This window comes from Engystomops pustulosus, chromosome 4, assembly GCF_040894005.1.
Source record: "Engystomops pustulosus chromosome 4, aEngPut4.maternal, whole genome shotgun sequence".
NCBI lineage: Eukaryota > Metazoa > Chordata > Amphibia > Anura > Leptodactylidae > Engystomops > Engystomops pustulosus.
The window spans coordinates 139,602,897-139,630,663 of record NC_092414.1 but is presented as its reverse complement, the minus strand read 5'-3'; the positions used below and the strand labels follow the sequence as shown (position 1 = coordinate 139,630,663).

Sequence of the window (27,767 nt, the reverse complement as noted above, 5' to 3'; positions counted from 1 at the left end):
GACGTAATATCCAAGCCCACAAGAAAATGGCACGAATGCATTTTCATTGCATTTGGATTTTTTTTCCCGCTTCCGAGTACATGGCATGTAATATTTAATACCATCATTATGAAGTGCAATTTGTTACGCAGAAAACAAGCCCTCACACAGCTCTTTACGTGTAAAAATAAAAAAGTTATAGATTTTTGAAGGTGGGGAGTGAAAAATGGACATGAAAAAACAGGAAAGGGCCCGTAACCGGTTAATCCCCTTCCCTCCGGTACTTGAAGAAGATGAAGTCGCCGCTCTGAACGCACTTGGTGCAGGTCAGAGCGGCGACTTCATCTTCTTCGATGGGAGGGACACGGGGAGGCAAGTACCGGGGGGGAGGGGGGGATGGAGTGTCCCTGACTGGGTTCAGTGCGGTAGGAGCTTGGGACCCCTCGGTGCACAGGACACGTTCATAGAGAAAACACGTCTCCCCGCTCGGGGCTTTCCTTGCGCTGGGAGACGCCATGACATTTGAATCTGAATAATGATATTTTGTAAGCGCATTTTGTGTGGAAAACTTGATGCGGCCCAGCCTTACCCAGAATCTACCTCCAGCGGCCCCCAGGTAAATTGAGTTTGAGACCCCTGGCTTAGATAGTCTCCACCCACACTCTGGAATCTTACATTGACCAGCCGAGGGAGTGATACGAGCTAATAAACTGAGTAAAATTGTGAAGTAAAGGGTTAAAAATCATCTTTATTGTGTTAACATCACTAGGGGATTGAAATTTGAGAATTTTCTTTAATGGGAAAATCCCTTTAAATTGTGTCAGTAAAGATGTAATTTCATCCTGCAAAAAATTATACTTTGCCTCGCTCCATAATCAGAATAAGGCAATGCAGGCTGCTTTTTTAATGGAAACTTTTAACATTTTATAAAATGACTAAACTATAAATTTGGTATCTTTGTGACCATACTGACTTAAAGAATATACGGATGTGTCCTTTGGAGCGCAGAGTGAAAGCCATAAAAACGAAGGCCATAGGAAAATGGTGAAACTGCTTTTTTTGTCGATTCCACATTTGGAATTTTTTCCAGCTTCCTAGTACATGGCACAGAATATAAGATGTTGCCAATGAGAAGTGCAATTTGTACCGCAGATAAGAACACCTCAAATAGTTTTGAGAAGAGTGAAAAATGGAAACACAAAAACCTAGAAAAACCTGGTCTCAAAAGAGTTAATGGGGTATTCCAATTACAGCAAATTAATATTATTGTTTGTATGATAAAAACTTCTACAATATTTCAATATACTTTCTGTATCATTTCCAGATAGTTTTCTAGATCTCTGCTTGCTGTTCTTCTATAGAAAGCTTCTATGTTTACTTCCAGTGGACAGAAAACTGCCATTAATGTGCTTAAATCGGAACACCCCTTTAGAGCAGTTTTCAAAGCAGTTTTAAAATGAAGCAAGTATCCAATTCATTAATTTTTGGTGGTGTTTGTATTATGTTAAATTTTGCTTGCCTAAACAGAACCTTAACACCCTAATAATATTTGATGCAGTTTATAACCGATTGATGTCCTTCCTTTCACATTTGACACCAGCAACACATTTATTGGTTGCCAACGGTTTCTGTGGTAACCAGAGGCCTTTCTATGGTTAACAGGTCTACCATGTAGTTAAGTCTATTAGGCCTCCCATTTAGATGAGGTGTGTAATATTTTGCTTGTCATTTTAAAATCCACTGAAGTGTAGAAGTATTGGATTGGATTATACAAGCGATCAAATGACCACATGTGGAAGTCCCATAGTGGGACTAAAAATGTAAATAAAAAAGCTAAGAACGTTTTTTTAAAAAAATAGCCTCATAACGACCAATTTCTCTATACAATATGAATTTTCAAATTTTTAACAATTCAACCAATCCAACATTATCACCATGTTATTTATACTGTATGATGTGAGATTTGCCATTTTTATATGCATTATATGCATATTATTATATGCATCCAACACCAATAAAAAAATAAATAAATAAAAGTCAGTAGAGATGATGGTCTTGTCTACCGCACTTGGTTGTAACCCACATCTGATCTACATGAGCACACAGCTCTTGTAGACACACCACCCTGAAGTGTTAAAGGTCTCTACCATCTGAGATCATGCACCAATAGGAGAGAATTTGAATTTTGTTCCCTTAATTTGCTAAGGAAAACTGTGAGCCAAAGAGAGATTTTGTGTTCTAAATATTACACATCTATATAACACATCTATATACATCTGACGGCTGGGCTGCACCAGAGTACAATTCTACGTTCCTACTTAAACATTTGCAGGCTATACCGAGGGCCCAAAGGTGGCATGGCGTGTGGTGTTAAGGATGAAATTAATAGCATTTACTGTTGGTTTGCCAGTAATTGCGATTATTTGACAAAAAATCCTCATAAATCTATCCAAATGTGAAAAAAATGGTGAAAAAAAGAAAGTATTTCTTTCTTGAGTGTATGATCCAAATCATTGGCAGACCTTTTGCAGTTCTCAGTGCCTTCCTTGTGCTGGTCATTTATGTAATGATGTGATAAGGAAAGTTCTTTGAGTGACGGCAACTATTAACACCAACCGACCAGTATAAGCTACTAGCATCATGACTCTAAATGAACCATGGAATTACATAAAAACCTCACACAGGGATGGACACTTTCAGGTTTAATGACAAGGACTTACCGGATATACTCATGTATAAGCCGAGGCCCCTAATTTTACCAGCAAAAACTGGAAAAAACTTATTGACTCTAGTATAAGCCGAGGGTGGGAAATGCATTGGTAACAGCCTCCCAGTATATAGCCAGCAAGCCCCCTGTAGTATATAGCCTGCCAGCCCCTGTAGATACATAGCATCCCTGATGCTCGTTGCGGCTTCCCGATGCTCGTCGTGGGTCCTCTTCTGTCTTCTATCAGCTGTAACAGCTGGCAGAGATGCCTCTATGCGATCTGCCGGGCAAAGCATACTATGACGTCACCAGCAGCCGCATCATAGTATGCGCCGGCTGGCAGATCGCATGGCCGCAGCTCTGCCGGCTGTTGCAGCGGGAAAAAGACAGAAGAGGAGCCGTAATCAGCATCGGGGATGCCGGAAGGTGAGTATAAAAGTTTATTTTTTTATTGATTGGTGTATAAGCCAAGGTGAGATTTTTCAGCACATTTTTTTGTGCTGAAAAACTCAGCTTATACACAAGTATATATGGTATTTCCTGTATGCATTGTGTATGAACATAACCTATCCCATGCATTACCTATATGGCCTCATGCTTATAGACCCATACCAATTAGCTAACTGTTTAAAGGAAATCTACCATCAAAAGCAGTATAAACTAGGGGCACTTATAGGAAATGCTCACTGCACAGATGCTGAGTGAGCAGGGGGGAGGGTGAGACAGTGTAACACTCAGTAAACCTGTATTCAGAAATTTACTCCTAATTTCACTTCTAAACACATAATAAATTCCAAAATGGTTTGTGATCAAGGACTGTTCCCTAGTACCATTTTCCTAATTTGATAATTACTGTATTTTAAGGTGAATGATGATAATAGAAATAGCCTAAGGGAAAAACAAGATGAAGTTTATGATGATGTTGGCGTTGGAAAAAAGAAAACTAAAAAGGTTTCAAATTTTGTAAGGTAAGCAAGAAGAATAGAACTTTCATGTATTTGGATGCAGATGGGACCTTTCAAAACTATGTTCCCCCACAATGGATATTGTTATGGGCACTTTCAGAAGACATTTGGGGTATTGTAGGTGCTATAACAGTGAAGTGTTTGTGTGCAGTTCATTTATTGTGAAGGATGTATCTCATATGTCTTCACAGGGTAGCACCTTAGTGGCCAGTGGTGTATGAGATACATCCTGGATTCTAGAAGCCATAACTTTGGATACATGCGCCTTGAATCTCATGGATCTGGAGATATTCACGTTTAAAGGGATCCAAAATTATGGCCCTCTGAAGCATGCCCTCTTTACGCGATTCAGCTTTTTGGAGGCAGCACGGAGGAAGGATTAGGAGATGATGCACAGAGGAGCATCTCACAACTCGCAGATAAAGTGAATATTGGGGGTCATTTACTAAGGGCCCGATTCGCGTTTTCCCGACGTGTTACCCGAATATTTCCGATTTGTGCCAATTTCCCCTGAATTGCCCTGGGATTTTGACGCACGTGATCAGATTGTGGTGCATCAGCGCTGGCATGCACGCAACGGAAATCGGGGGGGGGGGGAGCGTGGCCGAACGAAAACCCGAAGGATTCGGAGAAACCGCCGCATTTAAAAAAAAAAATGTGTTGCGGAGCTTGCACTTACCTTCACTAGGAATAGGTCGGTGAACTTGAGTGCGTTCCGATGCTCTTCAGCGCAGCAGAGCCACCGGGTGGACGTCGGAGGAACTGCCTTAAAGAACCCCGGCCGGACCCGAATCCACCGCAGAGAACGCGCCGCTGGATCGCGAATGGACCGGGTAAGTAAATCTGCCCCATTGACTTTATCTGTAGATAAGTTTTAGAAAGGGATAACATGAACTAATGTTCATGTTGTGAACCCTTTTCATCCAAAACACTCAACACACTTGCTCTCTGTTATATTGAGTGATCATTGAACATTCAATCCTTTTTGCCTAATGTGGCTACATATTAACACTGCAACGCAGAACTTGTCCAAAAAGTTGCATTTAACACAAAAACACAGACTGATTCCTGAATTAAGTCCTTATCTCACACCATCCAACCATTAAAATAAAAAAAAGAATAAAGCTGAGTTTCTTTTATACATAAAGAGTGCCAGAGCAGAGCACTTTCACCTTTATCTCTACCATCCCTCTGTTATTTATGCTTATGTTATAATGTTCTTACTCAAATTCTTATGAAATGTGGAAGGATCCATTATTGCGCTGCTAATGCAATTTTCTTCAAAAATAGTTTTGCGCACTCTGCAGATTTTATGTTCTATTTGCTGCATATTTTAGTCAATATACACAAGTGGTATATGTATAAACTCTTCACACTTTACTGTTTATAGAAAAGTGCATGACTTTTGGATATGGGATGGACCCTCACTTCATCATAACAGCTCAAAAGAGAAGGGGGAACATTGTGTCGGGTATAAATAAACACATAACACTTCATTATATGGTGTCAAATAGGCCACAGCTTTATTTAAATCACAAGACTAAAATAGTTAAAGGAGGAGTTGGGTGAATTGCTAGGAATAGGATTCACCTATACTGTGAGATCCCCAGCTGCCTGACGTACAGCCCACCGGCCAGGCAGCAATAAAGGGGCGGCAAGCTCTGGCTTGCCATTCTAGCAGAGCCAGTCCACTTTAAGGGCACCAATGACCCTTGTGAAGATCCTCACTCCTGTGCTTCACCACCGTGCCCGCCCCTGGATGACATTACCATTAAGACATCCTTCAGGCTGGCCACTTCCAAAGCTCAGCCTGTTCACCACCATGAGGTTTAACATCCTCTATTAGTTAAAATTAAGTCCACCTGCAACTTCCACCCAACTCCTCCACCGCCAACTCCAAACCTGTGACAGATAGCAAAACCTGCTATTATTTATTACTTAAAATTGACTCCCATTTTTTTTTTAAATAAATATATGTTTCCATTTGCATGTTTCTTTTTTAAACTAAAGCCATGAACATATACATTATGAATTAATGTCCAGGCAACCATAAAATCTGGCTAACCTCCGACTCACAAAGAGTCATCCCACAGCACTCAGGAGAGGAAAAACCCGCTGTGGAGGAAACCTCTAGGGAACCCATGGCTGAAGGATCGCCCTTCCTCTGGGCTTAGAAGGATAAAACCAACTTTATCTCATCATTATGCAGTAAATAGCAATATTACATGGTACAAAATACACAATGTCAGGATCCAGCAAATAATGTACAATAAAGTTTTCTTAATTATACATAAAGTAGGTAAACAGTTGTAGAGTAGTAATGGTACAGGGCTGGTGGGAGGGACATGTTTCTCCATGGTCTTCTGGTGAGAGAAAGAGGAAGAGAGACCCAGGACAGGAAGTGATATCTACTGCTGGGACCCACCCCTCTCATAGTACCACCCTACCCTACACTCTGCCCTCTCAAAGCAGAACCCACCTATATTAAATGAATACATCTACATAAAAACTTCCAGCGTTCTAGGTCCCCCCATGCCAAAGTCATGTCCCCCTTTGCTTATGGCTCCGGGGGTTTCTTGACTTTTGAATATGGGATGGACCCTCACATCGTCATAACAGCTCAAAAGAGCTGGGTATAAATAAACACAAATATGGTGTATGGTGTCAAATAGGCCACAGCTTTATTTAAATCACAAGACTAAAATAGTTAAAAGAGGAGTTGGGTGAATTGCTAGGAATAGGATTCACCTATACTGTGAGATCACCAGCTGCCTGACGTACAGCCCACCGGCCAGGAAGCAATAAAGGGGCGGCACGCTCTGGCTTGCCATTCTAGCAGAGCCAGTCCACTTTAAGGGCATCAATGACCCTTGTGAAGATCTTCACTCCTGTGCTTCACCACCGTGCCTACCCCTGGATGACATTACCATTAAGACATCCTTCAGGCTGGCCACTTCCAAAGCTCAGCCTGTTCACCACCATGAGGTTTAACATCCTCTATTAGTTAAAATTAAGTCCACCTGCAACTTCCACCCAACTCCTCCACCACCACAGAAGAGGCCGTTTGACACCTCAAATGGACTCGAGCCCCACAAAGCCAATAAACTCTAGTTCTCACTAGTTCTCAGAGATGTTTTTGCAAAATAAGCGAGGAAATGTCCAAGTAAAATAGCATAGCCCAACTCTACAAAATGTAACCGACTATATAGTAATGACTGCAATAATAATCCACTTAAAAACAGTGAAGCAGGGAATCATAAAAGAGTAACCATGATTCCAATAAATACATGGGGGCTAACATACCCTCTCCTATTAAAATACAAAAATTACTGCACCTCTGCCTAGCTAATGGTTCTGTACAGCTAAGCCCACTAGTTATGATTCATCAACACCAGGATGCTAATAAGTCCAATATATACCATTAATATAGATAAGAAGACAAGAAGAAAATAGATGTGGAGGGGGCGGGGGGATTTGTGTGTTTTTCGATCTCTCGCTGCAGTTTCTGAACAGATTTCCTTCTTCTAATATAAATTGTTGTGCAATTACATTTTGACCAGGACCAGCACCTCCCTGGTGCTGCCCGCTCTTCCTGCTGGCATTATTCTTTGTGCCTGCATTAGCTTCCAAGGACACCTGAGAAAGGCACCATTCCTCCGGCCGCAAGTCACTTAGCTCAGAGAACCCAATTTATTCTGCACCATTCCTCCAGCCGCAAGACACCAAGCTCAGAGGACCCAATTTATTCTGCAAGCATTTGACATGCAAGCCGCAGGGATATATTAACAGGATCTGTAGAAACCGAGGGCCATACCCATGATGGCTACCCATCCACTCCAGGGGGCCATACCCGTGATGGCTACTCCCCCACTCCAGTGAGCCATACCCGTGATGGCTACCTCTCCACTCCAGGGGGCCATTTTTTTTTTTTGTGGTTATATAAATATTTTCAGTATGTCTGTAGTATATATCAAAATCTTACTCCTTTCTAAGCCTCTCCCAGTATATCAGTAATGCAAAACACAAGAATGACCTTTCAACTTGATTGTACCAAATTGCAAAATGCATCAGAGGCCGCACTTTAAATGTGTTTTGCTAGATTACAGGCTATTACCATTAATGAGCAAAGTCTTAGAACCTAATGTAATAATAGTATATATTAAGCCTGCTGGTCTGAATACAGACAGCCAAGCCCACCTGTTCTTATATACCCAACAGCCATAAAAGACATTTGTTTCCGTATCTGTGTTCAACTTCTTCTGGTGAGAGAAAGAGGAAGAGAGACCCAGGACAGGAAGTGATATCTACTGCTGGGCCCCACCCCTCTCATAGTGCCACCCTACCCTACACTCTGCCCTCTCAAAGCACAACCCACCTATATTAAATGAATGCATCTACATAAAAACTTCCAGCGTTCTAGGTCCCCCCATGCCAAAGTCATGTCCCCCTTTGCTTATGGCTCCGGGGGTTTCTTTATCTTTGTGTAAAGTGAAAGTGGGGCCCAGAGTTCAATATGTCAGGTCTGTTTTTGTGTTTTCCATTTTGCTCTTTCATTATGAAGAAAACAAAGGAAATCAGATAATGATGGTAAACATAAGCCAATATTTTTTTCTGTTATAATAATGGAAACATAACATAACCATGGGTGAATCTGTTCCAACTGAGGGTAAATAGAAAGGGTTTTGTTTACCATCAGAATTTGATTTCCGTTGTTCTTTTAAATTACAGAAATATGTTTCTATAAATTGTTATGCAATATAACGATTAATATCACTACCTTCCTTGTACTGTTTACTATGTTCTATATCTTCTGTTTCTAGTCTCTGTATTGTACACTATAATTTACCACACTCAGGGTTAATACCGATAATATTTATTAACACACTAGCAGTATACAATGTTAATCACAATACCCACAAACCCACAGAATCCAACCCACAACAATGGGGCAGATTTACTTACCCGGTCCATTCGCGATCCAGCGGCGCGTTCTCTGCGCTGGATTCAGGTCCGGTCGGGATTTATTAATGCAGTTCCTCCGCGCTGATGTTCCCTGGAACGCACTGGAATACACCGAGCCGGGCTGAGTGAAGGTAAGAGCAAGCTCCGCGACACATTTTTTGTTTTAAATGCGGCAGTTTTTCTGAATCCGTCGGGTTTTCGTTCGGCCACGCCCCCTGATTTCCGTCGTGTGCATGCCAGCGCCGATGCACCACAATCCGATCGCGTGCGCCAAAATCCCGGCGCAATTCAGGGGAGCCGGGGTACAGAGATAGAGAACAGGGGAGCCGGGGTACAGAGATAGAGAACAGGGGAGCCGGGGTACAGAGATAGAGAACAGGGGAGCCGGGGTACAGAGATAGAGAACAGGGGAGCTGGGGTACAGAGATAGGTTAATAGATGGATAGGTAAACAGGGAAGCAGGGGTACAGAATACAGGTACTCAGCCCAATCCGGGAAGGTGATATAGTTTGTGGGGTGATCCTCCTAGCTCCTTCTCCCTTCCTCGCTGGTAATCAGGGCAGATTCCTTCTCCCTCCTAGCTGGTATTCAGGGAACATTTCTTCTTCCTTTCCTAGCTGGTCTCCAGGGAAGATTTTTCTTCTCCTATCCTCCACTATCATCCCCTTATAAGTCTCTCCTCTGTCCCTTCCCCCCAAGATGGTGGACAACAGATGTATAACCCTTCCTATCCTGTATATCCAATACAGGATGTGTATTTAGTCACCCATCCAGCCCCCCTCAGGTAGGAATGACTTTCCCATAGTAAAAGGGGGTTGACATCCTGCTCTCCAAGGATACAGATATGTGAGATAGCCCTCACCACATTCTGAGTAAGAAAGCAGGTGTGTTCTTTCCCAGGGGAATGGAATATGACAGAGGAACATTATATATATATATATATATATATATATATATATATATATATATATAAGCAAAAAAAATGGCAGCACTCCGAGATTTGTGGAAATCAGAAAAACGTACTCATTTATTCACACATGTGTCAATGCTACGTTTCGGCTCCTTGCATCTGGAGCCTTTCTCAAGCCCTGATGCAAGGAGCCGAAACGTAGCCTTGACACATGTGTGAATAAATGAGTATGTTTTTCTGATTTCCACAAATCTCGGAGTGCTGCCATTTTTTTGCTGTTCTATGTTTTGATGGACCTTGGTTCAGGTCCTGGGAATTGCACCCGAGTTCATAACTTTTCCCGAGTGCTGCCTCACCTCTTTGTATCTATATATATATATATATATATATATATATATATATATATATACCCAAATACCTATGTACATGAATGGACACTTCCCTTTACAAACGGGGAAATATATAAACTTATTATACTCTTATTCAACTCTGGATTCTCCATAGCTAAGGATTAGTACAGGATTAGCATTTACCAACAGATTTTAGGATATTTCCTATAATATTTTCTATTCATATGTACTAGAAAAATGACCGAATCATATGACAAAGCTGCAGAATCCATAAAGAAGCATTCACGTATTCTGAAATTCATTTTCATTGGAGTTCTTTGTGCAGGTAAGTAACTGACCATTTATATGAGATACTGAAATTTAAAAACATTATTAAGAATGTCTCGGCCAGATGTTGCACTTTGATCACACACTGTCTATTTCCTGGCTTTCTTATAGTTTGGTAGTTTTTTTTTTTTTTTTTTACAGAAGGCAGCATGCTGTGCATCATGCATTTTCTTTGGTTGTTTTTCTATAGATTTTACTGAAAAATATTGGACATGGTAAGCAGTATATAAAAAAGCCTGCATTCCTTCCACCCCCGCCGCCCACATCTCCCTGCCCTCTCCCCTCCTCCATGTTTGTATATCACCTCCAAGTTTTTCAGCTACCCTTGACAGGTTATACTGTCGTTTTGTTATTTGTTATTGTTAAAAAATGTAACGTCTTGTTCCAAATGTCATGTATACCACTTTATAAGTACACATATTCCGATACTCTAAGTGTACACACACAGGGTCGGACTGGGGTACCTGTGGCCCATCAGTGAAATTGATTTTGGGGGCCCACCTACTACTACATAGAAATATTCTGGGATAAGGGAATTTCTAAGCACTAGCGAGGACAGTGAAATAAAGGATAAGCTAAGTGACCCCTGCTTTCCAGGGCTTTCTGCTTGTGACTGGGCTGTGGTTAGGGATGTAAGTGTTCGCACTGCACACCACCCCTGTCTATCTGACCCTATAGATATAATAGTACATAACCTGAGAGCTGTCTCACACAAGAAGGTTAGTCAGTGACTACAATACTGATCTGACACAGGAAGAAGTAGGATCTAGTACCTCACAGGTGACATGTTTTCTCGTCGTAAAATCTGATTGCAGAATTTTCTGGCAGATGTGTTCAGCTCTGGGAAGCAGCTCTGCGCCCCTATAAATACCACAGTTACTTACAGTATAATGTCACCTTGATAAAACAATGTCCTACACTGTACATCTAAAGAATCTACATAAGAAACCCCTCTGTGTCCCCAGCATATCAAAAATTACATTGTTACCGCCAAATATATTATACTACAGTCCATAAATAAATAATACAGTGCCATTAAAAAGTATGTGTGTAGTATATAGCCTGCCAGCTCCCTGTAGTATATAGCCTGCCAGCTCCTTGTAGTATATAGCCAGCCAGCCCCCATTCGTATATAGCCAGCCAGCCCTCAGTAGTATATAGCCAACCCCCAGTAGTATAAAGCCTGCTAGCCCCCTGTAGTATATAGCCAGCCAGACCCCTGTAGTATATAGCCTGCCAGCTCCCTGTAGTATATAGCCTGCCAGTCCTGTAGTATATAGCCTGCCAGCCCTGATGTTGAACCATAAAATAGCCTACTGTCTTCAGTGACAAGGAAAGACTGGCCCTTCTTGCAACCCATATTTTGGGTAAGGGAAAATCATTGACAGAATGTAGATATATTTGTGTCTAAAATTTTCCCTTCCTCCAACACAATTATTCTTTTTGCTAGATCTGTGTTTTAACAACACAAAAAATAGCTTATAATGGATTATGCAAATCTATAAAAACAGTAGGTCCATGTGCTGTCAATAGAAATGGCCATGAATTAAAGATTTGTGAATTAGGCCCATAAATGCAAAAAATACCGTCAAACATGCTATTAGTTTTAAAACTGCATATACAAACTAAAAGAAAATATATTGGAAAATGAATGGGAAATAAAATGACACCCATCTTGTGCTGGTTTAAAAAAAACGGTAGCAATTAACCCCGTCAGATTTATGAATATTGGCGCACACACTCTTCATGTATCTGCCGCAGCCTGCTCTGCTCCTACAGGGTGCACCGACATGGACACTGTATGATAGATGTGGTGAATGGTCCAACTGTGCACTAACTTCATTAATACATGTGCAAGCAGTTTGTACTGAAAAATTGTGTAAAGTCAGACAAAAAACTGGTGCTGGGGTTCTAATAAATATGGGCCATTGTGTGCACGGGCCATTACCTGTTTTTGGCCATGGTTGCCATTGACCCCATTTTAATGTAACTTTTTCTCATGTGACTACTATACCAGTATGACCATTATGAATAGAAAAAAATTTGATATTAACATTGCAATCACTCTTTTTGTTTTTCAGGATATGCAGCCTACTTTATTGCGGCTTGTGTCCTAAATTTTCAACGTGCCATTGCCTTACTGGTTATAACATGTGTGGTACTTTTCTTCTTTATTTATGACCTCCTTGTTGAACGGTTTGGCAATAATGTGAAACAATTCTTTAAACCTCTTGGCAAATTCTTGAATAAATACAAGCAATGGATAAAATGGTGAGTTTTTTATCCTTTTGAATGTGGACATATCATTAGAGATGAGCGAACATGCTCGTCCGAGCTTGATGCTCGGTCGAGCATTAGGGTACTCGAAACTGCTCGTTACTCGGACGAATACTTCGCCCGCTCGAGAAAATGGCAGCTCCCGCCGTTTTGCTTTTTGGCGGCCAGAAACAGAGCCAATCACAAGCCAGGAGACTCTGCACTCCACCCAGCATGACGTGGTACCCTTACACGTCGATAGCAGTGGTTGGCTGGCCAGATCAGGTGACCCTGGGATAGACTAGCCGCTGGCCGCGCTGCTCGGATCATTCTGTCTCTGGATGCCGCTAGGGAGAGAGCTGCTGCTGCTCAGGGAAAGCGTTAGGGTGTTCTATTAGCTTACTGTTAGGCAGGAGTGATTCTCAAAGAACCCAACAGCCCTTCTTAGGGCTACAATAACGTTCTACTTTTTTTATTTTAATTTGCATATTTTACCATTTTGTGATGAATTAGCAGGGGGACTTGCTACCGTTGTGTTTAGCTCTTAGTGGCACACATATCCATAGCAAAGACCGAAGTGGGAAAATTCAGTAGGGGTTGGATTTCTATTAGGCAATAACTCAGTGTCATCTCATCTGGCATAGTACTGTGCTTCCTTTGATACTTGGCTAGAAAATAGCCATAGGAGAATACAAACAGCTTCTTGAAGCCTACAGTAGCGTTCTATATATTTGATTTCTGGTTGATCTGCTGGTGGCTGTAGTTTCTGCAGTGCATGTACTTGCCAATTCTGAGCAATTTGTAGTGAGACTTGCGACCGCTGTGTTCTGCGCTTAGTGGCGCACATATCCATAGCAAAGGCTGAAGTGGCAAAATTCAGTAGGGGTTGGATTTCTATTAGGCAATAACTCAGTGTCATCTCATCTGGCATAGTACTGTGCTTCCTTTGATACTTGGCTAGAAAATAGCCATAGGAGAATACAAACAGCTTCTTGAAGCCTACAGTAGCGTTCTATATATTTGATTTCTGGTTGATCTGCTGGTGGCTGTAGTTTCTGCAGTGCATGTACTTGCCAATTCTGAGCAATTTGTAGTGAGACTTGCGACCGCTGTGTTCTGCGCTTAGTGGCGCACATATCCATAGCAAAGGCTGAAGTGGCAAAATTCAGTAGGGGTTGGATTTCTATTAGGCAATAACTCAGTGTCATCTCATCTGGCATAGTACTGTGCTTCCTTTGATACTTGGCTAGAAAATAGCCATAGGAGAATACAAACAGCTTCTTGAAGCCTACAGTAGCGTTCTATATATTTGATTTCTGGTTGATCTGCTGGTGGCTGTAGTTTCTGCAGTGCATGTACTTGCCAATTCTGAGCAATTTGTAGTGAGACTTGCGACCGCTGTGTTCTGCGCTTAGTGGCGCACATATCCATAGCAAAGGCTGAAGTGGCAAAATTCAGTAGGGGTTGGATTTCTATTAGGCAATAACTCAGTGTCATCTCATCCGGCATAGTACTGTGCTTCCTTTGATACTTGGCTAGAAAATAGCCATAGGAGAATACAAACAGCTTCTTGATCTTGAAGCCTACAGTAGCGTTCTATATATTTGATTTCTGGTTGATCTGCTGGTGGCTGTAGTTTCTGCAGTGCATGTACTTGCCAATTCTGAGCAATTTGTAGTGGGACTTGCGACCGCTGTGTTCTGCGCTTAGTGGCGCACATATCCATAGCAAAGGCCGAAGTGGCAAAATTCAGTAGGGGTTGGATTTCTATTAGGCAATAACTCAGTGTCATCTCATCCGGCATAGTACTGTGCTTCCTTTGATACTTGGCTAGAAAATAGCCATAGGAGAATACAAACAGCTTCTTGAAGCCTACAGTAGCGTTCTATATATTTGATTTCTGGTTGATCTGCTGGTGGCTGTAGTTTCTGCAGTGCATGTACTTGCCAATTCTGAGCAATTTGTAGTGAGACTTGCGACCGCTGTGTTCTGCGCTTAGTGGCGCACATATCCATAGCAAAGGCTGAAGTGGCAAAATTCAGTAGGGGTTGGATTTCTATTAGGCAATAACTCAGTGTCATCTCATCCGGCATAGTACTGTGCTTCCTTTGATACTTGGCTAGAAAATAGCCATAGGAGAATACAAACAGCTTCTTGATCTTGAAGCCTACAGTAGCGTTCTATATATTTGATTTCTGGTTGATCTGCTGGTGGCTGTAGTTTCTGCAGTGCATGTACTTGCCAATTCTGAGCAATTTGTAGTGGGACTTGCGACCGCTGTGTTCTGCGCTTAGTGGCGCACATATCCATAGCAAAGGCCGAAGTGGCAAAATTCAGTAGGGGTTGGATTTCTATTAGGCAATAACTCAGTGTCATCTCATCCGGCATAGTACTGTGCTTCCTTTGATACTTGGCTAGAAAATAGCCATAGGAGAATACAAACAGCTTCTTGAAGCCTACAGTAGCGTTCTATATATTTGATTTCTGGTTGATCTGCTGGTGGCTGTAGTTTCTGCAGTGCATGTACTTGCCAATTCTGAGCAATTTGTTGTGAGACTTGCGACCGCTGTGTTCTGCGCTTAGTGGCGCACATATCCATAGCAAAGGCTGAAGTGGCAAAATTCAGTAGGGGTTGGATTTCTATTAGGCAATAACTCAGTGTCATCTCATCCGGCATAGTACTGTGCTTCCTTTGATACTTGGCTAGAAAATAGCCATAGGAGAATACAAACAGCTTCTTGATCTTGAAGCCTACAGTAGCGTTCTATATATTTGATTTCTGGTTGATCTGCTGGTGGCTGTAGTTTCTGCAGTGCATGTACTTGCCAATTCTGAGCAATTTGTAGTGGGACTTGCGACCGCTGTGTTCTGCGCTTAGTGGCGCACATATCCATAGCAAAGGCCGAAGTGGCAAAATTCAGTAGGGGTTGGATTTCTATTAGGCAATAACTCAGTGTCATCTCATCCGGCATAGTACTGTGCTTCCTTTGATACTTGGCTAGAAAATAGCCATAGGAGAATACAAACAGCTTCTTGAAGCCTACAGTAGCGTTCTATATATTTGATTTCTGGTTGATCTGCTGGTGGCTGTAGTTTCTGCAGTGCATGTACTTGCCAATTCTGAGCAATTTGTAGTGAGACTTGCGACCGCTGTGTTCTGCGCTTAGTGGCGCACATATCCATAGCAAAGGCTGAAGTGGCAAAATTCAGTAGGGGTTGGATTTCTATTAGGCAATAACTCAGTGTCATCTCATCCGGCATAGTACTGTGCTTCCTTTGATACTTGGCTAGAAAATAGCCATAGGAGAATACAAACAGCTTCTTGATCTTGAAGCCTACAGTAGCGTTCTATATATTTGATTTCTGGTTGATCTGCTGGTGGCTGTAGTTTCTGCAGTGCATGTACTTGCCAATTCTGAGCAATTTGTAGTGGGACTTGCGACCGCTGTGTTCTGCGCTTAGTGGCGCACATATCCATAGCAAAGGCCGAAGTGGCAAAATTCAGTAGGGGTTGGATTTCTATTAGGCAATAACTCAGTGTCATCTCATCCGGCATAGTACTGTGCTTCCTTTGATACTTGGCTAGAAAATAGCCATAGGAGAATACAAACAGCTTCTTGATCTTGAAGCCTACAGTAGCGTTCTATATATTTGATTTCTGGTTGATCTGCTGGTGGCTGTAGTTTCTGCAGTGCATGTACTTGCCAATTCTGAGCAATTTGTAGTGGGACTTGCGACCGCTGTGTTCTGCGCTTAGTGGCGCACATATCCATAGCAAAGGCCGAAGTGGCAAAATTCAGTAGGGGTTGGGTTGGATTTCTATTAGGCAATAACTCAGTGTCATCTCATCTGGCATAGTACTGTGCTTCCTTTGATACTTGGCTAGAAAATAGCCATAGCAATAGGATAGCATTGTTTGGTTTTAAAAACTCAAAAAAAAACAAAAAACACAAAAAAAAAAAAAAAACACAAAAAAAAACAAAAAAAAGTAAAAAAAAAAATAAAGTTATAACTCTCATTTTAAAAATGTTTAACCCGAGGGCTAGGGGTAGAGGACGAGGGCGGGGACGTGGGCGTCCAACTACTGCAGGGGTCAGAGGCCGTGGTCCTGGGCGGGGTGAGACACCACCTGCTGATGAGGGAGCAGGGGAACGCCGCAGAGCTACACTCCCTAGGTTCATGTCTGAAGTTACTGGGACTCGTGGTAGAGCACTGTTGAGGCCAGAACAGTGCGAACAGGTGATGTCGTGGATTGCTGACAATGCTTCGAGCAATTTGTCCACCACCAGTCAGTCTTCCACGCAGTCCACCCATGTCACCGAAATCGCCACTCCTCCAGCTCCTGCACCTCAGCCTCCTCCCCCCCAGTCTGCCCCCTCCCAGGAAAATTTGGCATTTGAACCGGCATACTCTGAGGAACTGTTTTCTGGACCCTTCCCACAGTCACAAACCACTTGTCCGGTTGCTGCTGAGCAATTTTCCGATGCCCAGGTTTTCCACCAGTCACAGTCTGTGGGTGATGATGACCTTCTTGACGTAGTGGAAGTGTGTAAAGAGGTGTCCGACGATGAGGAGACACGGTTGTCAGACAGTGGGGAAGTTGTTGTCAGGGCAGGAAGTCCGAGGGGGGAGCAGACTGAGGGATCGGAGGATGATGAGGTGACAGACCCAAGCTGGGTTGAGAGGCCGGGTGAACACAGTGCTTCTGAGACGGAGGAGAGTCCTCGACCTGAACAGGTTGGAAGAGGCAGTGGTGGGGCCAGACGGAGAGGCAGGGCCAGAGCTGGTGCATCAGCGCCACTGTCAACTAGTGAAGCTCCCGTGGTGAGGGCTCTTGCGGCGAGGGCTAGATCTTCAGAAGTGTGGAGGTTCTTTAAGGAAACACCGGATGACCGACGGACTGTGGTGTGCAACATTTGCCAAACCAGGCTCAGCAGGGGTTCCACCACTACTAGCTTAACTACCACCAGTATGCGCAGGCATATGAATGCTAAGCACCCCACTCAGTGGCAACAAGCCCGTTCACCTCCGGCCGTGCACACCACTGCTCCTTCCCCTGTGTCAGCTGCTAGTCAGCCCCCTGCCCAGGACCCTGGCACAAAAACCCCATCGTCGCCTCCACGATCCTCCACAGCATCCACCAGCGTTCAGCTCTCCATACCCCAGACGCTGGAGCGGAAACGCAAATATAGTGCAACCCACCCGCACGCCCAAGCCCTTAATGTGCACATCTCCAGATTGCTTAGCCTGGAGATGCTGCCCTATAGGCTAGTAGAGACCGAGGCCTTTCGCAACCTCATGGCGGCGGCCGCCCCTCGGTATTCGGTCCCCAGCCGCCACTACTTTTCCCGATGTGCCGTCCCAGCCCTGCACCAGCACGTGTCAGACAACATCATCCGTGCCCTGACCAACGCCGTTTCTGACAAGGTCCACCTGACCACGGACACGTGGACGAGTGCTGCCGGGCAGGGCCACTATATATCGCTGACGGCACATTGGGTTAACTTGGTGGAGGCTGGGACCGAGTCTGACCCTGGGGCTGCTCATATACTGCCGACGCCGAGGATTGCGGGGCCTACCTCGGTCCAGGTGTTTCAGGCCTACTATGCCTCCTCCTCCTCCCACCCCTCCTCCACCTCCTCCTCCGAACTACCATCCGTGGGCACGGCGCCATCAGTCGGTAGCTCTAGGCACAGCAGCAGTGCCGTCGCTAAGCGACAGCAGGCGGTGCTCAAACTGCTGAGCCTAGGCGACAAAAGGCACACCGCCCAAGAGCTATTACAGGGCATCACGGCGCAGACTGATCTGTGGCTGGCACCGCTGAACCTCAAGCCGGGAATGGTTGTGTGTGACAACGGCCGTAACCTGGTGGCGGCTCTGCAACTCGGCAGACTGACACATGTGCCATGCCTGGCCCATGTGTTAAATCTGATAGTGCAGCGTTTCCTCAAGACATACCCCAATCTGTCTGATTTGCTCACGAAGGTGCGCCGCATCTGTGCGCATTTCAGGAAGTCCAGCCCAGATGCTGCCACTCTCAGGGCAGCGCAGCGCCGCCTCCAACTGCCCGCTCACCGACTGTTGTGCGACGTGCCCACGAGGTGGAATTCAACACTGACCATGTTATCCAGAGTTTACCAGCAGCGCAGAGCGATTGTAGACTGCCAGATGTCAACTTCCACCAGAACTGGTAGTCAGGTCAGTCAGCTTCCTCAAGTCTACAATGAGGAGTGGACGTGGATGTCTGATATCTGTCAGGTGCTGAGTAACTTTGAGGAGTCAACACAGATGGTCAGTGGCGATGCCGCCATCATCAGCCTCACCATCCCGCTGCTTGGCCTGTTGAAAAACTCTCTGGTCAGCATGAAGTCGGAAGCTTTGCGCTCGTCACAAGAGACGGGGGAAGAATATTCCCTTGTTGATAGCCAAAGCACCCTGAGGTCTGTTTCTCAGCGCATATCGGAGGAGGTGGAGGTGGAGGAGGATGAGGAGGAAGAGGAGGAGAATGTTGGCGAGACACAAGAGGGGACCATTGTTGAGTCCTTCACTGTTCAGCGTGTATGGGCAGAAGAAGAGGAGTTGGAGGAGTTGGAGGAGGAGGAAATGGACAGTCAGGCCAGTGAGGGGAGTGAATTCTTACGCGTTGGTACTCTGGCGCATATGGCAGATTTCATGCTAGGCTGCCTATCCCGTGACCCTCGCGTTCAAAGAATTTATTCCAGCACCGATTACTGGGTGTTCACTCTCCTGGACCCACGGTACAAGCAAAATCTTCCCACTCTCATCCCTGGAGAGGAAAGGAGTGTGAGAATGCATGAATACCAGCAGGCCCTGGTGCACAAGCTGAAACAGTATTTCCCTTCTGACAGCGCTAGCGGCAGAGTGCGTAGTTCTGCGGGACAAGTAGCGAGGGAGAGTAGGCGAGCAGGCAGCTTGTCCAGCACTGGCAAGGGTACGCTTTACAAGGCTTTTGCCAGCTTTATGTCACCCCAGCAAGACACTGTCACCTGTCCCCAGTCTCGGCAGAGTAGGGCTGATCTTTACAGAAAGATGGTGAGGGAGTACGTAGCTGACCATACCATCGTCCTAAATGATCACACAGCTCCCTACAACTACTGGGTTTCAAAGCTGGACATGTGGCACGAACTGGCGCTGTACGCCTTGGAGGTTCTTGCCTGCCCTGCCGCTAGCGTCTTGTCCGAGCGGGTTTTCAGTGCAGCTGGTGGCATCATCACCGATAAGCGTACACGCCTGTCGACTGACAGCGCTGACAGGCTGACGCTTATTAAAATGAATAAAGGCTGGATTTCTCAGAATTTCCAATCTCCACCAGGTGAAGGAAGCTCAACCTGAATAATTGATCCACTCCTCCTCCTCCTCCTCATTTTCCTCCTTCTCCTCCTCTTTGTACAGTAAAGCAGAGGAAAATGGCTATTTTTTGACAGGGCCCACTGGCTCTTGCTATAGTACTTCATGCATTTAATTTTTCTGGAGGGCCACCTACCCGGTCCTCTGTTTGAAACAATTTTTGTGAGTGCCACATACAGGCACTCAATCTATTCCATTTTTCTGGAGGGCCACCTACCCGGTCCTCTGTTTTAAAAAATTTTTGGGACTGCCACATACAGGCACTCAATCTATTCCATTTTACTGCAGGGCCACCTACCTGCTCCTCTGGTTTGAACAATTTTTGGGACTGCCACATACAGGCACTCAATCTATTCCATTTTACTGGAGGGCCACCTACCTGCTCCTCTGGTTTGAAACATTTTTGGGACTGCCACATACAGGCACTCAATCTATTCCATTTTACTGCAGGGCCACCTACCTGCTCCTCTGGTTTGAACAATTTTTGGGACTGCCACATACAGGCACTCAATCTATTCCATTTTACTGGAGGGCCACCTACCTGCTCCTCTGGTTTGAAACATTTTTGGGACTGCCACATACAGGCACTCAATCTATTCCATTTTACTGCAGGGCCACCTACCTGCTCCTCTGGTTTGAACAATTTTTGGGACTGCCACATACAGGCACTCAATCTATTCCATTTTACTGGAGGGCCACCTACCTGCTCCTCTGGTTTGAAACATTTTTGGGACTGCCACATACAGGCACTCAATCTATTCCATTTTACTGCAGGGCCACCTACCTGCTCCTCTGGTTTGAACAATTTTTGGGACTGCCACATACAGGCACTCAATCTATTCCATTTTACTGCAGGGCCACCTACCTGCTCCTCTGGTTTGAACAATTTTTGGGACTGCCACATACAGGCACTCAATCTATTCCATTTTACTGCAGGGCCACCTACCTGCTCCTCTGGTTTGAACAATTTTTGGGACTGCCACATACAGGCACTCAATCTATTCCATTTTACTGCAGGGCCACCTACCTGCTCCTCTGGTTTGAACAATTTTTGGGACTGCCACATACAGGCACTCAATCTATTCCATTTTACTGCAGGGCCACCTACCTGCTCCTCTGGTTTGAACAATTTTTGGGACTGCCACATACAGGCACTCAATCTATTCCATTTTACTGGAGGGCCACCTACCTGCTCCTCTGGTTTGAAACATTTTTGGGACTGCCACATACAGGCACTCAATCTATCCCATTTTACTGGAGGGCCACCTACCTGCTCCTCTGGTTTGAAAAATGTTTGGGACTGCCACATACAGGCACTCAATCTATTCCATTTTACTGCAGGGCCACCTACCTGCTCCTCTGGTTTGAACAATTTTTGGGACTGCCACATACAGGCACTCAATCTATTCCATTTTACTGCAGGGCCACCTACCTGCTCCTCTGGTTTGAACAATTTTTGGGACTGCCACATACAGGCACTCAATCTATTCCATTTTACTGCAGGGCCACCTACCTGCTCCTCTGGTTTGAACAATTTTTGGGACTGCCACATACAGGCACTCAATCTATTCCATTTTACTGCAGGGCCACCTACCTGCTCCTCTGGTTTGAACAATTTTTGGGACTGCCACATACAGGCACTCAATCTATTCCATTTTACTGCAGGGCCACCTACCTGCTCCTCTGGTTTGAACAATTTTTGGGACTGCCACATACAGGCACTCAATCTATTCCATTTTACTGGAGGGCCACCTACCTGCTCCTCTGGTTTGAAACATTTTTGGGACTGCCACATACAGGCACTCAATCTATCCCATTTTACTGGAGGGCCACCTACCTGCTCCTCTGGTTTGAAAAATGTTTGGGACTGCCACATACAGGCACTATCCAAATTAAATTGTCTCCATAGCAGCCTCCACACGTTGTCTCCATTGCTACCTCCAAAAGTCGTCCATATAGCTGCCTCCATACATCGTCCCTTTATCAAACGAGGTGTGTCAGGCAGAAATTTGGGTTGTTTTCATGGATTCCACATCAAAGTTGTTAACTTTGTCACCACCCTGCTGTGTAATCCCCAAAATATACTGGCAAACTTTTACCATTTAGGGATATTATTTCAGCGCTTCTTGCGCATCTGTTTACATTCCCCTCACCCGGCATATCCTAAACTTATAAGAACGCTACTACACTTGATCTTATACAAAAGGTTCTTAGAAGTGCTGTTTGGGGAGTAGCCTAGAGACAGGGGCTTGGATTGGCGAAAGCTCGCCTGGCAGCGGAACGCCAGCTCCATGCGCATCATGCGCTTCTTGCGCATCTGTTTACATTCCCCTCACCCGCCATATCCCAAACTTATAAGAACGCTACTACACTTAACTTGGTGCAGGCTGGGACCGAGTCTGACCCTGGGGCTGGTCATATACTGCCGACGCAGAGAATTGCGGGGCCTACCTCGGTCCAGGTCTCAAAGGCCTACTATACCTCCTCCCACCCCTCCTCCACCTCCTCCTCCTCCGAATTACCATCCGTGGGCATGGCGCCATCAGTCGGTAGCTCTAGGCACAGCAGCAGTGCCGTCGCTAAGCGACAGCAGGCGGTGCTGAAACTGCTGAGCCTAGGCGATAAAAGGCACACCGCCCAAGAGCTATTACAGGGCATTCCACATCAAAGTTGTTAACTTTGTCGCCACCCTGCTGTGTAATCCCCAAAATATACTTGCAAACTTTTACCATTTAGGGATATTATTTCAGCGCTTCTTGCGCATCTGTTTACATTCCCCTCACCCGGCATATCCTAAACTTATAAGAACGCTACTACACTTGATCTTATACAAAAGGTTCTTAGAAGTGCTGTTTGGGGAGTAGCCTAGAGACGGGGGCTTGGATTGGCGAAAGCTCGCCTGGCAGCGGAGCGCCAGCTCCATGCCAAGATCCAACTAACATAGTTTTAACTGCAGCACCTTTAATCTACTACTAGTTCACTGCCTCCATACATGGTCCCCTTATCAAACGAGCTGTGTCAGGCAGAATTTTGGGTTGTTTTCATGGCTTCCATGTTAACTTTGTCGCCACCCTGCTGTGTAATCCACAAAATATACTGGCAAACTTTTATCATGTACCGATATTATTTGAGCGCTTCTTGCTCACCTCCTTTGGTTCCTCTCTGCCACCCATTGGTTTGAAGCCTGAGTCCATTTAGGGTATGTCGCCATGCCACTCTCTAGCCTGCTGCCGCTGCCTCTGCATGCCGTCCCCTATAGTGTCAGGGTCAATTATTGGATGTTTTAGATGCTATCTAGCTTCATTCTGTCACTCTGTCATGGCCATGCTGTTGCCCATAATTTTGGCATAATGGTGCGATTATGCAGCCTCAGAGGCATCCATGCATGCTGCCCCTGCTGTTTCCTGTCCATTTCCGTGGTGTTTCCATCCTTTTCTGAGGTTCCCAGGTGTTTGGCCAAGCTTCCCTGTGCAGAGCCTTGGTCCCCTTGAAAAATGCTCGAGTCTCCCATTGACTTCAATGGGGTTCGTTATTCGAGACGAGCACTCGAGCATCGGGAAAAGTTCGTCTCGAATAACGAGTACCCGAGCATTTTAGTGTTCGCTCATCTCTACATATCATACTTTGCAATTAAAAAAGAAAATCCGTTTAGAAGCTTCTTCATACCATATATTCTTCTGAAGCTAAGAATATGCCAAAGTATTTTTATGTGTAATACATTTTATAGAAATGGAATAGTGAAGGTTTATGTTCCATTGTTTATATGGATTAAGTGGTGTGATTTATGCAAACAAATTACATGCATTTTTTTTCTGAGCATTTGCTAAATAAAAAATCAATCATAAGTTCATTACCTTACAAATGAGACCCCATAGATGGTCAATACAAGTAGCCAAGAGGAGTAGAATTGAATGTGCCCCATAGCAAAATTTTGTCAGGGGCCCCCACAACTGTATGTTGTAGTGTGAAAATATACTGGCTACCAAAATGTACAGTGACACCCCCATTAAAATTAATTGTCGCCATAACCTCATCCCCTTGCAAAGTACACTGGGAAGATGGATGAAAAATAAAAGGCTCTGTCAATATATGGATATAGACAAGTTCAACGAGTACCCAGGAGCTTTCCTTATGTACATGCTGAATATGTCCAATAAATAAAGCGTGAACCCAGCCTTACACTCATTATACTTACTAAACAATTACAACAACATGCACTTTACATTACCAACACTAAAGCTACACCTTACACACATGAACATTTACACCTACTTTATAATTGAACAAAAGAAGCTTGAGGCCTTGCTCACATGCTGCATTTTAATTGCATTTTAAAACATAATTGAGAGGCAGATGGGAGGAGCTTCGGCTGGTGGCATATGCGGTTACGATGACATGCTTGCGATCAGAAACATTTCAGAAGAAACATTATCAGAAGTGTCTGAGAGCAGAACTTTTCTATTTGTCGGAGCTCTGGTCAGAGTAATTTCTCTTTCTCTATTTGCTGATGGAAACATCGGAGCTCAGCTTTAATTTTCTTACAACTGTAAATAAAATAAAAGCTGAGCTCTGGATGCCATGGATGACACTTCTGATAAATGTCCCCCATGTGTTTTGCTTGCAAACAATGCACTGCACATGATCCCTGTACCACATTGCAAGTGTTTGGGTGTAAATGCACCTACGATCAAAAATGCTATTCAAATACAGCTTTTGAATGTGTTTTGAGGAGATTGTTATGGGCAATTCTTTCTTATACTCTACCACACTGAAAGGGAGAGGTGAAGGGATAATAGACTGGAGAAGGGGAAGCAGGTGCACACCGCACAATAAAGGGACATGGTACACATAAAGGAGACATACCATGGGGAGCCGAGGCCTGGAGCCCTTCCTCTAGCTTCCTCCTGTCCTACTGCTTTTCTTTACATACCTGACTGCTCGTCCTCTCCTCCAACTACAGCACAGGTCTCTGGCTCCTGCTGTGCAACTCAGAAATCAGTTGAGAAATCAGCTTCCATGACAAGAACTTGCATCATGTAATAATTGTGAATACCTAGCAGGCAACATGCAGGGGCTCTGCTAGACCCCAGTTATCAGCCCAACATGCAGCCAGCCATTCACACAATTAAATGCTGCATGGCCAGCCTTTTCACTGCTGTCAACTATCTATGTGTTTGGAGGACGTAGAAAGAGTTAGCAGTTGGGCAGCCTGAACAGGCCCCCTTCTGTGCATACCCCATATCAGCCGCCAGGTACCAAGCTCTTTCATAGTCTCACATTAGCTTATAAAATGTGAGCCTAATGCACGGTATTGAACTGCAAATCATATAAGCACATGAAGATTTTATACAATATTGCATATTTCCAATAGTGGATCTTCTTACAGGTGGTAAAGGTGGGCACCTGGGGGCCCATAAGTGGGCCCCATATGAAGATCCACCATCAGTCTTTTAAAAAAAATCTTTACTCACCTTCCGGCTTCTTCTTTCCGGAAGCGGCATTTTTTACAGTAGGGCCTGCTGTAAAAATGTCATTAATATGGGGGATCTCTGCTGTATACATGTAAAGGTGGAGCCCTGCTGTGGACATATAAAGGGGGTCTCTGGAGTGGACATTTTATTAAAAGCGGGCATCTGCTTTGGACATTTCATTAAAAGGGGCATCTTGTGAACATTTCTTTAAAGGGGGGCTTTATTTTTACTATTTTTCAGACTCCCTAATTAAAGGGTTAAAACCAGACAGCTTTGGGTCTTCAGAAGACCCGAGGCTGTCATGGCGACGGATCGACACTCCCCGATGGCTCCACCGGGAGCGAGGATCCTCACTAAGATGGTGGTGTCCATGTGCCTCCATTTTTTTTAAGCCACTGGCAGCTTTGCCGCTTACATTCAATGGGTTAACTCCCATAGTCAGTGTTACCGGTAAGCCTCAGGTGCAATATGCAGCAAAGACTTACCGGCTATGGAGAGGGCTAAACTCTTGAGCCCTCTCCATGAACCTGGTATATTATGTACTATTACATCACATGTTGGTAAGGGGTTAGAACACTGTAATAGCCTGTGTAGTATGTGATTTTACAACGCAATTTTGCACTTGGATCTACAGTGAATAAGTGATATGCAGATAATAAATCTGCAGTGGAAAGTCATTGTGGCAGGTTTTTTCCACAATGTGTGAAAGGGATTTTCATAAATCTTATACCCTACACTGCTACTGTATCATGCTGCAAATTTTCGAAGTTACATAACATTTTATAATATAACCCAAATGGCTAAGAAATTAGCCAGCTGATATTCACTTTATGTACTGTACCTTTTTATGTTGTCAGGGTATTTGCTGCGCTGGTTCTTATTGGACTGATAATCTGGTTGGCATTGGACACAGCCAAGATACCTGCACAACTCATATCATTTGGAGGTGTCTGCATGTTTGTCATCCTCCTCTTTCTTACATCCAAGCACCACCGTAGAGTGAGTATGAACCTTAGTCCAATTATAAGCATTCTAGAACTCTTTATGTTGTAGTATCACTACCAATGTCACACAATTATAAAGCCTCAAATTCTAAAGATTGTGATAATTAATAAATTGTTGTCGGACAATAGAACCAGGGGCGTAACTACAGTGGTAGCAGCCATAGCAGCTGCTATGGGGCCCACAGTGTCCCGGCCTCGGCATCCAACCTGACATACTAAAGAATGAAGGATGTGCACATTATAAAGCTAATTATACTGCACATTGGACTACGAATCTCTCAGCTCTATTTCCTCCCGTCTTCTTACCCCATGCGGTCAATAGCTACTGGTTCAGATCACTGTAGGTGTACAAATGTATGTATCAGTGCTTAAGTGAAGCCGTTTCCTGGCGAAACACGTGTCGGGGCCATTGCACATCTCCAAAACGGTCTGTATGTGATCCATTTACCTGTATACTTGCAAGCTCTTGTGGTTGTCCCTTTATTTAGCACTATATTTCCTGTTACTTGTATTGACAATAATTATTCTTGTACTCTTTCTTAGATGCCTTACTTTGGCATGGTAGGGAACCCTTGCTGCTATATGTCATAGTTTACTATTGGGTTTTGTGCAATTTTTTCTGTGTGTTGCCCTGTCTTTGTTTGTCATTTAAATATATATAATAATAAAAAGGAATTGATTTTTAAACCACTAGGTTGTCTTTATATATTTTTACTTATGGGCGTGGCCTGATGCCGACCTAGGAGGACGTGCACCGCGGAGCTCCCGGGACCTGGCACCCTATCACCCTTCCCAGGCAGCCATCCTCCACCTGTACCCCCTCCAGCCTGCTCCCCGGTGCCGCGGGTACCTGCCCCCACACTCCGGTGGCGGTATCGCGGCTGTCACCGGCTCCGTGCGGCCCCCCCGCACTCCAGCTCCTGCGGCCTCCCACGTGTCCCGCGCGGCGGGACCATAGCCGCCCGATATCGCGGCTGCACACCCGTGCTGTGCCGCCGACCCGCTGTGCTGCTGACTCGACCTGTCGGGGGATCGTGGCAGCGCTCCAACCAGCCCTGTATCCTGCCGGAGGCGCCATCTTGCTGGACTCCCCTGCGCTGCCTGAGGCCTAGGCGCGCAGGATTAACCTCTCCCTTGCCGGACTGCAGCCAGGAATAAGGTAGGGAAGTAATTCCCCTGCTGCTGCCCTCCTCTCACCTGGGGACCCCAAGCTGTGCAGCCCACCATACTCCCAGTGATCCCCTGCTCCTGGGTTTTGCTTTATATTAACCCTTGCAGTGCCGCTGCAATACTCCACGTGGGTTTGGACTGTATCTCTGCTAATTACTGGACGCTGGGCTCCTCGATTGTTTATCACTGGCCCCCCCTGCCCAGACGCCATGGGTAACCGGAGGAGAACGGCTAAATTGCACAAAGCAGCGTCCGGGGTGTCTGCGCCTCCATCGGATGATGAATCCGTCCATGAAGA

General features: G+C 44.8%; 1 protein-coding gene across 2 annotated transcripts in view; it reads left to right on the top strand.

Annotated features, from left to right (window-relative positions):
• Nucleotides 1-27,767, top strand: part of SLC28A1 (solute carrier family 28 member 1) — an 85,721-nt gene that overhangs the window by 9,227 nt on the left and 48,727 nt on the right. For both annotated transcript variants that reach the window (XM_072147709.1, XM_072147708.1), the window contains 4 exons: nucleotides 3,551-3,654; nucleotides 10,107-10,198; nucleotides 12,282-12,471; nucleotides 26,153-26,294. In XM_072147709.1, the coding sequence (XP_072003810.1) occupies nucleotides 3,551-3,654; nucleotides 10,107-10,198; nucleotides 12,282-12,471; nucleotides 26,153-26,294 (528 nt within the window). The remainder of the gene's footprint in view (nucleotides 1-3,550; nucleotides 3,655-10,106; nucleotides 10,199-12,281; nucleotides 12,472-26,152; nucleotides 26,295-27,767) is intronic.